General features: G+C 44.0%; 1 protein-coding gene across 3 annotated transcripts in view; it reads left to right on the forward strand.

Annotated features, from left to right (window-relative positions):
- The first annotated feature begins 2,354 nt into the window (after positions 1 to 2,354).
- Positions 2,355 to 15,016, forward strand: part of LOC104138850 (uncharacterized) — a 34,231-nt gene continuing 21,569 nt past the window's right edge. Inside the window, exon 1 of one of the 3 annotated variants that reach the window (XM_068910821.1) lies at positions 2,355 to 2,601. In XM_068910821.1, coding sequence (XP_068766922.1) covers positions 2,521 to 2,601 — 81 coding nt within the window. In that variant the 5' untranslated portion in view covers positions 2,355 to 2,520. Of the gene's footprint in view, positions 2,602 to 2,972; positions 3,059 to 3,297; positions 3,361 to 15,016 lie in introns of those variants that run through there. The other 2 variants (XM_068910822.1, XM_068910824.1) reach the window with 2 other exon arrangements.

The raw sequence follows: 15,016 nt of genomic DNA on the forward strand, positions 1-15,016 counted from the left end.
TGTCTCTCTTTCCTTTAGACATTTTTATAGTATTTCAGTCCTGTCCACGAAGAAAAAAATCACTTTTTGAATACCCTTTTCAGCTAGCTGGTCCTTGACTTACATCCTCAACAACTGTACATGAACAGCAGGTGGAATCTCTGTATTTACTTCAGTCACACTGAGCCTTGTGAGGGGGAAAGGAAAAGCAGATTTCTTGTTTCAGGGATTTTTCAAAGCTTAACATGCATTTATGGTGATACTGCCCCGAGATTTAACTGTGAGTTTAAAAGGAAACAATGCACCACAGCACTATGCTCTAAAGACCAGATTGCCCTTCAGGCATAAGTTTTCTGCTGGGAAAAATCCCTTCCATTGCAGAAAAACGCTCCTGCCAGAGATGGCAAATGTCCTGGGTTATGTGTTTATTCAGAACAGGTATAATGTAGTTATATGTGCTTTTCCAGCTGACAAGTAACTCAAAAAAACATTACACAGGAGGAACAAAATGTAAATTTGAACATGGGCAACAACAGGAAATGACTGACAAGATCTCAGCCTAGGAACACCATTTTCATAGAATTTGCCCTGGAACTAAAAGGATGAAATATGAATTAGCCACACGAAGAATCATTTGCATTTGGTACTTTCAGAGCAAGCAGGATAAACAACCCAATTAAGCTATCAAGGTGATCCTAATGTTCCCTTCCATGGGATGTTTCAGCACTAGCAAATGCAAATTTCCCCAGGGAGGTAGCATGGGCCAAGAGGGGAGAGCGCTGTCCTGTCCCTGATTCCTCCTGAGCTTTGGGCTAATCATGTCCTTTTTTTTTTTTCTAGGTGTCCCTTGTTTGTACAGTAGGGAATAACAGGCAGCTTTGTCTCAGAGGCACTGAAAGGATGCTGTGGGTTGTATCCCTTTCACCTGTTCTGGATCTAAGCATTATTTTTTACAGACAGGACCTCAAACCCACAGAGCAGGTGAATAGCCCTGGATTACACATTGGCTCAGTATCAGAGTGGCTTGAACACAAGAGTGCTGCCTCAGGGCCCGTGCCTAGCCTCTTATGTGTTCAATACAAAGCACAAATTCAATAAATTAGTTCTGATTTACACAGTGAAGAGAAGACAATATGGCAAGTCAAATACATTCATGCATTTATGCCCAAAATCCCTTGGAGTTCTTAGACATCACTCCTCCAGCTCGATGCTTGTTACATGCACCTACTTGGACACCAGCTGAAGGCTTTATCCAAGCATTTTCCCTTGATTCCATTGTCCTCTGAAAATCAGGGTAATCTCCGCTCTTTGGGAAAGAGGAATTGCTGTGCCAGAGCAGCCCAATAGCCTGGCTAGTCCACAGTCCCTTTTCCAGTAGTCTCCAGCACTGGAATTTCCTGGAAATGGCGTAAGAAGCCCCCTAACAACCTGCCAGTTGGCAGAAGATTTCCCTCGAATGCCAGAGCTGGACCTCTGAGGGCCCCATGTGCCACTTACTGCGAGGGGGTAACAGCTACAACAAGGTAGCTTCAACTGGAGAACCATAGTCCTTTTACTTCTGAAATAAATTACAGCGACTCCTTCTACAAAAGATGAGAACTTACTACAGCTAACGTATTATAATACTGCCACCTGCAAGGACAGAATCATTTTGGGTTGCTGGGACCTGTGGGGATGCTCCTTGTGGTATGTGGCTGCGACCGGACAGGACGCAGGGGAGGTTCTTCATCTGGAAAACCAGAAAACGGCCACAGAAACGAGGAGTCTCCCCTGCCCTCCCGGCTGCCCCGATCTCCGTAACGACTCCGCGGCTGCTGTACCCTGCCTGCCAGTTTTTGTGCAGCTCCTGCCCTTTGGGCTGCTCAGGTCGCATCGCTCCTCCACCGTCTTTTGCTCCGTGCTCAGCCGAAGCTGGGGTGATTTTTCCTCCTGGGAAAGATCTGAGCCCTCTTCCCACTCTCTCCCTCTGATGATTCCCCACCACCCCCTCACCGGGCTCCGGTGTTGGCAGGACACCAGAGCCTGGGCTGGCTGCACTGCCCGGGGCTGCTGGCTTCTCTAGCGCCAGGACACCCGCCCCTGCCTGCACCCCTCCGTCCCCCCGCACAGGCGGGGAAGCGTTTCCCGGGGAGGAGGGAGCCTCAAACGGGCTGCACGGGGCGGCCGAGCACCCTCCACCCGCGGAGGCGCCCGAGCCCCGAGGGGACAAAGCCCGCAGCGCCCTGCCGGCACCGGAGCCCTCCGCTCGCTCCCGCGCGGCGCAGGTGACCCCGCGGCAGGGCAGGGGCCGGCGGCGGCCGGGGGAGGGGGCGAGGGGCGGGGAGGCCGCCGCAGGGGGGTCGCTGTCAGCGGCGCAGCGCGGGGCACACGACGCGCTCGGCTCGGCTCGGCTCGGCTCGGCACGGCACGGCACGGCACGGCTCAGCACGGCTCGGCTCGGCTCGGCTCGGCTCGGCTCGGCTCAGCACGGCTCGGCTCGGCTCAGCACGGCTCGGCTCGGCTCGGCTCGGCTCGGCCCGATTCAGCGCAGCGCGCCGCGCGATGGGCCGGAGCTTCCCCCGCGCGGGGCTCGTGCTGGCGGCGGCGGCGGCGGCGCTCTGCCTCGGCGGGGCGGGCGGCAAGGTAACCCCGGCGCGGCTCGGCGCGGCTCGGCGCGGCTCGGCGCGGCGCTGCCCGCCCCCCCGGCTGCCAGCGGCGGCGGGGCGAGGGAGCCGCAGCGCGGAGCGGGCGCTGCCGGGCAGGGCTCGCCCCGGCGCGGCGTTGGCGTGCGCTTCTGCGGGGCGGCTCGTGCCCGGCGGCGGAGCCCACCGCGCCCCGGGTGACACGGTACTGCGGGAGGCTGCTCCTGCGGCACCCCTCTGCCCCGCCGTACAGCCAAACCCGAAATCCTGTGCAAGCCCCGCGGAAACCTATCGAACAGCGTTTCCAGCAGAAATCAGAGCGCTTGCCCTAAGCCATCGGTGACAGGGGGATGGCCCTGCGACCCAAACAGACCGCCTCGTGGTGTATTATGGTGCATAGGATCACCAACCCTGTGCACCTAGTCGGTAGCATGCGTGGCAGGTACCTCAGGTAAATGGTAAGTACAGCCCTAAGGACAGGGATCTCAGCACAAGCTGTGACCCACCAGGAGAGCGAGCGCGCAGGGGACCAGAGCAGCGATGGGAAGGCAGAGTGGGAAGCGCGGAGATGCTCCGTACCGTGGGGCGGTTGCAGAGGGAACAGCCGCTCTGTGCTTTGGGAAGGGAAAGCTGTCCCAGTCCCGCTGAAATGACTGGGACTTTAGCTGTGGACTCTGATAGGAGCAGGATTTGATACTTCTGGTAGACAGCCTCGGATGTATAAAAGACGAGCCGCTATACTATGAGAAAATGATTTTCCGTAAGTTTGTGTCTTCTGCTACTTCAAAAAAAGGAGGGAGGGGTGGCTTTTCCTAGTGGAAAACAGCACTGTAATTCTACCTGCTACACCAACTCCTGCCACAGCACATATGAATACCAGCAATGACATTGTGGTTGAAATGAAGGCGTTTTATCTCACTCTGGAATCCTGGTGAGGACTACACCGAAAACTTTTTAATTAAGCTACATTTGTGGCACTGAAGTACTAAGTATTAACTTTACAAAGGTGCACATTTAAATCTATTGAATCATATGGTTGTGGGTTTTTGTCTTTTGTTTCTCTTTTAATTCAGAATTGCATCACATAATCTGTAAGCTTACTTTCTCCTGTTGGTTTTGTTAATGGAGATGAACAACTGCCTCTTCTAGCTGCATGCTTCTCTTATTAAACTACATAACTTGCTTGCTGCCATAAGTGATTACATCCTTCCTCTGCTAGTTTTAATGTAATTTTGCCTGTACAGTCATGAGGTGGAAAAAATATTAGCAGTGTGGTGTGCCTTTGGGTGTGAGTGGCGATGGTGGGACACAGAGAATGTGTCAGCAAGCTCTATTATTTTTGGCCGATTAATTGTTTTCTATGCTTCCTAGCCAGTTTCTATTGTTCTCTAATTCTGAAATCGGGATTGTTTGATTTCCTGTCAGGCATTATCTGAACTGGTTAAGTATTGACCACCAGTACTTCAGAAAAGAAACTGCCTCCCTAATGAAGAGGCAGCAGCCTCCCACTTACTTTCCCAGGCATGACTTCTTCTCGTGGCAATTATTCTTTCGATCACATGTTGTCTGCAGAATCTCTTAACATGCAGGGCAACTTCTTGTGCAGAATGAAACAGGCATTTCCTATTGCTTATCTTCCTAAATACAACAGAGTGAAATGTGTGCGTGCAAATGGATGTGTGTACATCTCTTGCTCCTTGTTTTTTTTTTTTTTTTTTTTTGATTAAGCTGCACTTGCTCTGCGCTCATCAAGGACTGCACTATGCTGTGTAGGCTTCGTTCTTTTAATCTTTTTTGGCTGGATTCTGATAATATGTTACCACGCTAGGAAAAAAATACACATTCTACTCTAGGCTGTTGGTTCAAATCTAGTTCAAGTTAGCAGTGGAAAAAGGTATTCAAAGATTTATGAGAAAGGAATTGTCTTCTGGCTTAGAGTTAACAGTATAAAAACATAACAGAAACTCCCTTGGGTAGGGCAAAGTCTGCATGAGGTACAGGAGACTGAAATGCTCTTTTCATCCAGGAAGGTGGTCTCTGCAGGGCAGAGTTGAGGAACTTAGAAAAGCTGTGGGGAAGCATGGATGTTGGAAACATGTTTGCTTTGTGGAGAAACAGAGCTCTCCCTCTCTCTGGCATCCTTTACCAAGTACTACAGCAACACAAAAATAGGAGTTAGATCAACTGAAGGAAAATTGAAGATAAGGTGTATGATGTTTCCCCCTGTGTGTCTATATCAGGTGGAACGAGATCTGCAGATAAGTAGCTTGTTTATCCGGAAGGAAAAAAGTAAGCCTAATGAAAGAATAACATAGCCAAATGTCCAGGTCTTTGTGTGTGTCCCTAAAATAGTATCTCTTTAATGAAATCCCTATAGAGGAGGTCTCTATGCCAGTGCCATCCTTCATCTGGTATTCTTCTGTTCACTTGCTGGCTTAAACAAATTGAGCCTTTGTTGTTCCTTTTAAGAGAAGGAATCTTCAGTGATCCCAGACTGTCTAGGGAAAGTCTTAATCCTTCTCCCACTGAGGACTATGGCAACATTCCCGCTGGTTTCAGAGGGAGCAGGATCGTTCCCAAGATCAGTGAAGTATTAAAAAAAAACCCTACTAAAATATGCACCTCAATTAGCAAAGAATGTGGCCTGATTAGTAAAGTGTATGAAATTTCAGCTATTAAATTCTACAGCTCTGATCAACAAAGCACGCTGCACAATTGGCAATGTATCCAGAATCTCAACTACTGCACTAGCCTCCTGCCAGATCAACCAAGCATGCAGCTGAATCAGTAAATTACGCAACTGGAGCAGCAAAATGTGCACTTCTGATTGGGGGGGAAGGACATGGACATTCTCAAACATTTAAAAATGACACACAAGAGGTCTGCGTCTATTGCCCGTCAACCTCTGCCTTAGGAAAACAGGAGGCAGAAAAGATAATTTTATCAAGTTTCTCCCAACAATTGCTGTACTGGGAAAGTACGTCCCTCAGCCAGCTCAGGGTCTGGTAGCAGAAGCCCTGCTCTTTACCAGATGTACACTACCCATCTGGTTCCAATCCGGGCTGTCAGGTGTGTGGGGGTTATTTTAGTAATGCTTTAATGGGATTTTTAGGTCCAGGTAGTTTATGTTTTACAGGTCACTGTAAAGCGCTGTATACACACACAAGGCTGTATTTCTGTCTCAAGAAACTAAGCCAGTCAAGAAAAAAACAAAGAATCTTCAAAGAATCTGAAAGTTTTGCTGGCAATGAGCTTTGTATCTATTAGCCTCTCCACTGTTTGTAAAAGTACTGTGTGCTTCAGGAGTAGAAAATGATAGGTCTTTCCTATTTTCTTTAGAGCTGGATTAATTGCCATAGCTGCTTCCTATTGTGTTTACAATATACCTTGGCAGATACCTCCTGTCTCGACAGTTTGGAAGTTCAGCCAATTTGAGGAACGGCTATATTCATACAACCTGAAGTAATAGAGTTGTTTCTCCCTAACTTGTGTGTATGTGCTTAAAAATAAAAATCCAACTACAGTAGCTTGTTCTGATCTTCAGAAGTTGTCTTTGTGTTCAATTATTATTTCTGTTTTATACAGAAGAGCTGCAGGTTGTCCTATTAAAAAAAAAAAAAGATATGGTTTCAGGATTTCTGTAAACTGCTTTTTTATATCTAGAAGTAAACTGTGTTACACTGCCTGTGCTCAAGGAAGGCATGAAAATTGCTTTGTTTTATTGCACTGTTCATTTCAGTACCCAGGAGTCTGAAGTATTATTTAATTTGAGTATAAGAAATGTTTTTTTTTTTTAAATCCACTACAGTTGGTACACAAAACTAGCTTGCACTGAACTTCTTATTTACCAAATTTCTGTCTCATTTCCAGGTCAGTTCAATGAATGATCCCATTTAGTTCCTTTTCCTGTTTAAAATATTTCCTACTGAGTCCAGAGCAGTGCCCTTAAAACATAATTGATTTGGGTCATTGAACCTTTATTTTTCATGCATGTTAGTTTGCATCCCGCCACTGGTCTGACTGGTATTTCAATTAGAAAAATGCAGGCGGATTTCTCCTGGAGGCTAAAGTTCACGTGGAGTCTCTGGCGAAATAAGATCCTGGAGTATGTATCCCTGGAACTGGGCAATCATTTGTAACTTTTTTTTAACTCTCTGTCTGGCCAGAATGTTGTAAATCTGGCTCTCTCTTGTTAACTTCACACTAAGCAGCAATAATGTCCACAGTGTTTTAGCCCTAATAATTCTAATTACTGGAGAAGCCGAAAGCTGAGAAGATGGATGAGGCTGGCCTGAAGTCCTGCACAGCACATGGAATTCTCTCTTTTTTGAGCTGAACCATAATTCTTTTGTTTGCCAAGGCCAGCAATGGAAGAAGCAGCCAAAGTAAGAGAAGTAAGCCAGTAGCAGAAGATTTCTGGAATGATGTGGGTAAACTTTGTGCAGAAGGAGTTAAAGGAGTGCTGTACATCTAGAGATGCCATCCATCCTTAGGATAAAAATGCTGAAGTCATTTTTGTTTATAAGTAGGTTGACGCGAACAATCCTGTTGCACTGGTTTAAAAAGGCCCAGCAAACAATCTTTCCTGTGGTAACCAGCAAACAATTACTCTTTTTTTCCCCTCTCACTTGCTTCTTTGCATGACAGAGCAGGATTGTTGGTTGTTCATCTGGCTCTCTCTCTTCCTGCCCCCCTTTCTTCTGAAAAAAAGAACCTGTAGCATGTTTGGTACCAGAGAGCGGCTACCCAGCAGTAGTGTAGCTAGACCAAAGATTAGGTCTGGTATAGCAACTCTTCCTTTTGCACATATATCAAGGTCAGTCTATCCACTGATATCTCAGGTGTATGAATATTAAATAATACATATCCGACTTGATGGTTAGATATAGATGACAATACCAGCTAAAGTTTTGAGATGTTTTAGGTGCTTCCTTTAAAAAGAAATCCTTTTGTACTTGTACAGATCCACGACAGGAGGAGGGTGGAGTAGGGGACAGGGCACTGTAGGTTTTTGGATTAATATGTAGAACGATTATACAAAAGTTGAGAAAAGCCTTACTGGCAGCTTTAGTTCTTGGACTCAATGTAGGAACATTCTAATTCCTCTTACAAGCTTTTAGCAGCAAATGGCCTTATGCTTTGCTTTGAATACCCTTACTCATGTCATTGCCAATGAAAAAGAGGTCCAAATTTTGAGAAGAGAAAAGGCTGATTTGCCCATTTCCTTTCTAGAATTCTTGGGGCCCTACCAAAGCTCACAGAAGTCATCTAGGACTTGAGGAGGATTTAGATCAGGCCATAAGTATTGCTAACTCAGATTAGTAATGATGTACATTGAGGACAACATCTGTACTTGGGGTTTGGGTGGAGTCCTCTTACAGCAGAAAAGTTGGTAATAGCTTTACAACACCTTTCATCAGAGGATTTCAGAGTTTCACAGATATTTAATTACAGAAACTGTTAAATTAGGTGAAATCCTTGGTCCCAGGGGAGTTCGGCAGCATTTGAGTCAAAAGCAGGGGTGGGTGGTGTTCAAAGCACCAAAACAAAAGCAAATGCGCCACATGCAAGCCATAACCTGCTGTGCTATCTCATTTTCATCCAGTATTTTATTCTTCTCATTTCTTTATGTTAGCAGCCAGGTTGCAACATCAAACCACCTAAACAAAATGGGCAAGTACAAGCCTCCATTCAGAATTACTGTCAGGTCTAAAGACGAGATTTTTGGCAGTTCACTGATCTCTATGGATCCATTTCCGTACTGCTTGTACTTTGTTACTCTGTTAAGTAGTAGCAGGTGTGTAGCAAGTGTCAGGTGTCAGGGACACTGGGAAGGACAGCTGTTGAATACAGGAGATTTGGGATGAAATATCTCTGAAAGCCCAACCTCATACAAATCCCAGGAGTATGAGTGCTCAGTCTAAGGAGGGTGTGCCAGCTCTGGGTAATCTGGGACTAGCAATGGGAGAGCTAATCTATTTATTCTACCTAAATCCAGCCCTCTCCTTGCCTTGGTAGGTAAATATTCTCCTGTTTTCCTCCATTCTCGATCATTCAAGTTTTTATTAAAAGATTTTTTCCTAGGTTTGACTTAAAATATGGAGCCTTTGCTGTTAGAACTAAGAGCCGAAGCACAGGGCTTGAAGCATGGGTTGGTTATCCTCTTGTCTTCATGCCGGTATTATACATCTGCATTTGTGGGCAGTTCAGGTGGATCTGAGACTTCACTATTTGAATATAAGGGCCCCAAGGAGTTGCTCATCAAGACTACCTTTAAATGCCAGTTTAATAGGCTGAACGCTTTGATTTGCCTCTAAAATCAACAGTAACTTATTCCAGGTTTCCTGGTTAAAACTTGAATGGTGAAGAAGAAAGGATGTCTGCAAAGCAGATTTACTTGGAAAAATAAATCGCTCACTGGATGGGACCCTATAACAACAAACCCACTGCTTAGTTTTTCCTCTGGCTGCAGTATCTGTGATACTTTTTTTTTGCTTTCTCCCACACCCTCCCTGCTGTGCCCTCACGGTCACTCCTTATGTGTAGGCAGTAAAGTAAAATTTACAAGCATCCTGCTCTCTGAAATCCTGGCAAAGCAGGAGTCTTGGAAATTTCCCTTTACAGAGCATACAAGAAGAGACTAATCCTGGAACAGTGAGGTGGGGAAAAGAGCTGCTGTTTGTATACCATCCAAAACTTAAGTATGTGCCTTCAAACCATAACAGATCTCTGAATCACCAGGCTCACTTGTAGCAATGGCTCATTTGGAAGCTTAGTTAAAAATATTTGTACTCTAAGCTCTTGCATGAAAGGGAGAAGGCTTTTTTTTTTGTTTACTTTTTAAGGATCACTATATATGTCTTCTGCATAAGCCCCTCTCACCTGCTAGTGACATTTAATGAAACAACAACATGGTTCCCAAAGAGTTTCATTAATAACTCTGGAGCAAGCAAGTGGCCATACAGACAGAATATTTGCAGGTTTTAGCTTTCACATGTGGAACGTTTCCTTCTCCGTATGTTTGTACGACAGACGTCCAACACGCGTAACATCTGAAGTGTCTGGACGAAACAATTGGGTCATGCAGCTGAAAATGAAATATAAGCACAAACAGCTCTCTTTTTTGCAATGCCAGTTTACATGTACGTGCATGTGTTTTGTTTGCTTTTAAAGATCAAAATTTATGTGCTGGGAAATGGCCAGTAAAATTTGCTTTGGATTGCCTTCCAGTTTCCCTTTCTTCTGTTTTTAGTATCCTTAAAACAAAACAAAGCATTTTTGGGTAGCTAAGCTGCATATGGATTTCATTATTTAAACATTCCCCAAGTATTTGAGAGGATATATACATATATACATACACACACACATATATATCATCTATACATACACACACACACACACACACACAAACACACACATATATATAAATAAAGTTAATTTGGGAACACTAGTTTTACAGATTCCTATGAGCATACATAACTCGCTCAATGGACTTTTATACTGAACTGTACAAGCAAGCTTCTTTTACTGCACTGCTATAGCTTTTGTTTGTTATATATTTCATCTGGTTAGCAAACAGTTCAGACATAATCTGACCATGTTTTCTACTCTTTAATTTGAGCTGCTTTGGCCCGTTCAATTCATAGAAAATGAAAACCATACTGATCTTCTGGAAACTCCTTCTTCACCACCCCTGTTAGTTCCCACCAGCCCTATCATTTTCTGTTAATTTTTTCTATGGTGTGTTGTGTACGCTTTGTTAATTAGAACTTGCTCTAGTAGAAAAAAGACCTATGCTGACCTATTAAAACCCTGAAGCAAACGATCACGGCATCTTGAACTTTTCATTACACTGCCTTACTTTGATTTACGATGGTCCTATCATATTCATGATTACTTGCCTGAGGAGACACTCCAAATGATGCCTTTGTTTCTCTTTCTAAAGCTTTACATTTTTTTTGTATGTTTGGATGAGGATATTTTCTGAAAGAAGAAAGAAAAATCCAAGGAGAACAGGGGTGGCAGCTTTGTATGGATGTAGGATCTTATTTGATAAGGCATCTTGCATCCAATATGGCATCTTGCATCCTCTATTTGTCTGTTGAGTGTCCAGTCACAAGAGTTAACTCTTTTTTCCCCTCCAAAGATTAGCCTGAAAAGTTTACAAGAAAAAGCCAATTGTTGACGTGAATTCTAGCACTCCCTGGTGGATGTTATCTTAGATATGCTGTATGCGTGCTTAGCTGTAAAAGCTAATGTTGAGATGAAAGGGGGAAAAACAATGATCAGAGTGCTCTCATAACTACACGCCTTGCTTGCATTTGTTGTGTGAGCCTAGCATGATACATTTATCTGAGACAGGAATGACAGATACCTGCTTAAAACAGTTCTACTTTACTAGTTTAATCATTGTGTCTTCCAGGGGAAGGCTGCCTAGTCAAGTAAGTCTTTCCAAGCAATGGATTTGCATACTGGAAATAGATTTTCAAATAATTTCATAGAAAAACAATCTGTTTTTTTCCCTTTCAGACTGAGATGAAAAGAAGTTAGTGAATAGTGCAATGTGGGACTGCAGAGGGGAGAACTGATGGATGGAGAACAGTTCAGTACAAGACTTGGCACTTAGTTTTTAAGAAGAGGGCTTTGATGTCAGAGTATCACCGACATCTCTGAAAAATTAGAAATCTCTCATATATCTTGGCCTAGGTCTCTTCCAGACCATTTCTATCTGCATTTCGCCCTCCTGCCAATGTTTTTCCCTCTTTGTGACTGTATCTACACCTTGGCATACTGCAAATACCGAGTAATCAGTCAATATCAGGGGTAGTCTCATGGTATTAACTTCAACCTGGGAAACTGTCATACTAATAGGTAGAAAGAGTACCCACAAAATGCCAGGCTCCTGACAAGCCTGGATAAAAAGTATTCATCAAAATAATTTCTAGTCTTAAAAATCTAAAGCAAAAAAAGAACTGGGTGAGGAGAGGGAACTTTGCTTAACCACACCTAGTGATAACTTTCAAGACTTCTTGTAGCTTAATCCAAATCAATCTTGATTTAAGAACTGAATAGGGAGGACTAAAACTTCAGCCTATTTATGCTGTGGGGGGAAAAGAGCAAAAGACATTTTAATTGTGTTTTCAGTATTCTGAGACGACAGTATTCTGGGAGCTGTCACCCATGAGAGTTTGGGTAACTGAGTTAGCTAGTAAGTCTCTTTAAAGTCCCACCTTTGCGGAGAAAGGGAAATATATTCTTTCAAAGGGTTGTTAAGACCATCTCTAGATCCTGCTCTGAAGTTCCCTGCAGGAAACATCCCTGACTTTGTCTGTAGAGGAACACTAGCAAAACTAGCCAGCGAAGCACTGCTCCCAGAGCTGGGTGATCTTCGTTCATTGCCTTACATAGGGATCTCATATTCAGTATTCAAAGTATCTGTGGCTACTGTAGAAAATTCTGCCTGTTGCTCACAACTATAGTGTAGGTTGTCATCTCTGACCTAATTTGGATAAAGGTTCTCACCTGAACCTCCTGAAAGAACCAGAGCATTAGGTTGACTTTTCCCTGGTTGCTCTGCAGGGTAATACAAAATGTCATGTTACAACGTATACACAGACTGCTTGTCCTGCTGATTATACTATGGAAAGCTGTACTGTTCCATGCATAATTGTTTGGAAAACAGCCTCTGTTTGTGTCTCTGGGAACAAGCATTTTTTTGTAAGCAGAGAAAGCCATTGCATCTCTGGAGTTAAATGAGGAGGTCTGTTGTTCTCCACAGAAGCTGGAGCACGTTGCTGTGTCTGGTGGTTGTCTGAGTGCCCATGTTTGCTTTTTTGCAATTTTCCTTTTCCCCACCTCCTGTTCTCAGAGAGGATCAAGTATGAGGGATGGTGACCTCATGCTGCAATTATGCAATCTGCTTGAGGCCAGGTATCAAAATACACTGCAGCTGTGAAACTGGGACCTAGTGGTGGCTGGGGGGGCCAGGGCCTTCTGGCTCTAATGAGATCGCTGACCTTACTCTGTCACTTCTCCTGCAGCTGCTTTGATTCACAGAGATTTGTTGTGGCAATGACCTGCATCATGGTTTGGCAAGCTGGTAGGAAATGCTGCTGCTTCCATCTCCAAGGGCAGGCGCTAAGAGCTGGCCTCTGAGACCTGGGAGCAGGTGAGGAGATCCTGAGTGCTGTTGTCCTCCTTCCAGTCTGGCAGGGTCTCCCTGCCCTTCCAAGGGCATGCAAACATTAGCATCCTCACTGACTTTTCAAGAGGCGAGAAGTGGGTTGCCTGTTCTTCTGTGAAATAAAAAAGCGCCTTCCAAGCAGTCTTTTTTGGAAGTTGAGTTCAGGGCTCAGTTGCAACAAAGTCACATATGGGAAGAATAAGGGGAAAAGCTTGCCTACCATCTGAGGCACGTTTGGGCCTCAAAGTCCTGAAGTCTAGTCCAGACTTCACATTCTTTGTTCTAATTGCTGCTCTGTGTTCCTGCTTCCCTTCTCTGCTCTTCTAATAATATTTTTGTTTTCCTTGTCTCCTGCAGCAACAGGCTTTCATAGTCCCCTTCCCTTCCTACCTGCATATTTGTTCACTTCAAATCGCCTGTAAACCAGAGAAAAATAAGTGGAAAATTTGGTGATAGGCAAGAAAGCAGGGCCTTGTAAAGCTATCTGATGTGTGCCAAGAAGGAATATAAGATGAGTAGTTGGGTTCTTTCCTGGAAATGGGATTTGAAGAGTGGAAATGTCACATCCATAATCACTTTCATGTGGTGGAACTGCTGTCACTCACTACTGAAATAACAGAGCATCTGTTAAAAATGCAGTTTTGGTTTTGCTTAAATCCAGTAGGTTGCATTTACTTCTAGAAATATTAGACCCTTGTTAAAAGCATGAGTGTAGCTGCACTGATACCATAAATGTATTAAAAGCAAATGCATGCTCATCCCTGTTTCAGAGTCCTACAGTTGAACCCCGTTCAGTGCTCTTTTAGGTGAATTTGCTTGGGGAGTGAGAAGATGATATAAAATATGTGTGCAGGTACAGGGGTTTCTGTTGGGACAGGCTTATTGGGAGTGAGAGAGAGATCTCTTATAACTGATGAGACCTCTTTTGGGGTCAATTTGAAAAAAATCATGGCCAAAGATTTGAAAAAGGAGACAGGAATGGGACAGCTCTCTCCTTATAACAGCAATAAAGTGACAGCAATATCTGTGATAGTCCGTCAATTCCGTGTCCTGATCTACTTGTGTCAGGCATGCTACTTCCAAGCATCCGGAGATACTTGAAGAGACTGAGTCTTCGTTTGCTGTTTTTTCATATTTTAAACAGCAAAAATAATTATGCAGATGGGGGAAATGGTGATTCCAAGGAACTCCCAGGAATGCTTGTACTGCCAGGTGGAAAAATAATTTAGATAGACTGCTGCTATATCTAGTCGATTCAAATGAAAGAAAGCCTGCATGAAAAGATGAGATGAAAATGCAAAGTTTAGTGGAGTGCTAATTTTATAAAGCCTCCAATTAACTTTGTCTTCCACTTGGAAAAAGTCTTGCTAACCTTGGTCTCTAGATCAGTCAGCTAGTTAAATAAAGGTCCTAAGAATAGGTCTCTTGGTCACTTTTCAAACTAACAGACTGGCATTTTTTAATCTTACTCTTGGTATAGTCTTTCCTCAGATACTGTATCTGAAGCATCCAAAAAGCTCAGACTTCTCTAGCTTGGAAATACTGTGAGAGGAAAACTTTGGGCTTCTGCTGGAAACCACAAGAATTGTATTTCTAGTAGCTTTGCAGCTAGTTCCCGCCACGTCAGCAAGAAAAGACTTGCCTATATTTTGTTTTTTCACCCTTAAGGCAGGAGTGGGGAATGACCACTTCCCTCTCTCTGTCCCTCTCTTTCCGTTTCTTTCTTTCTTTCTTTTTTTTTAAAGCCTTAAGTTTGGTATTTTCTTATTATTCTAGCTGAAGGTTCAGGCCAGTTCATATTTCATTGCAGATGATTGGCTCTTTTCAAATATCCTAGTGAGTCTGAGTGATCTTTAACTCAGAATGAACCTCCTATGTTCAGAGGGGGAAGGGATACAGTCACCAAGATACCATATCTTATTCTGTGTGTGTTATGAGCAATTGCAAATATGTTGGTGGAGCTAGGGTTTTAAAGAGGTCCCTGGGGCAGAATAAAATGTAAAGGAGCTTGTGAGGTCATCTTAAAGCCTTGCCAACTCTTTCAAAGACAGACATACGTGTGTGCATGTGTGCACATAACATGTTTTAATTTTGGAGGGGTGAGGGATCCTAAGTAAAGCTAGCTGGATTTTCACCACACTGACACTATAGTGAGTTAAGATGGCTAAATTTAGTCATCCAAACTGAAAATCTTGGATTACAAAACTGCATCCATTTCTGTCCAAAAAATAAT

Source organism: Struthio camelus, chromosome 17, assembly GCF_040807025.1.
Source record: "Struthio camelus isolate bStrCam1 chromosome 17, bStrCam1.hap1, whole genome shotgun sequence".
In the NCBI taxonomy this organism is placed as follows: domain Eukaryota; kingdom Metazoa; phylum Chordata; class Aves; order Struthioniformes; family Struthionidae; genus Struthio; species Struthio camelus.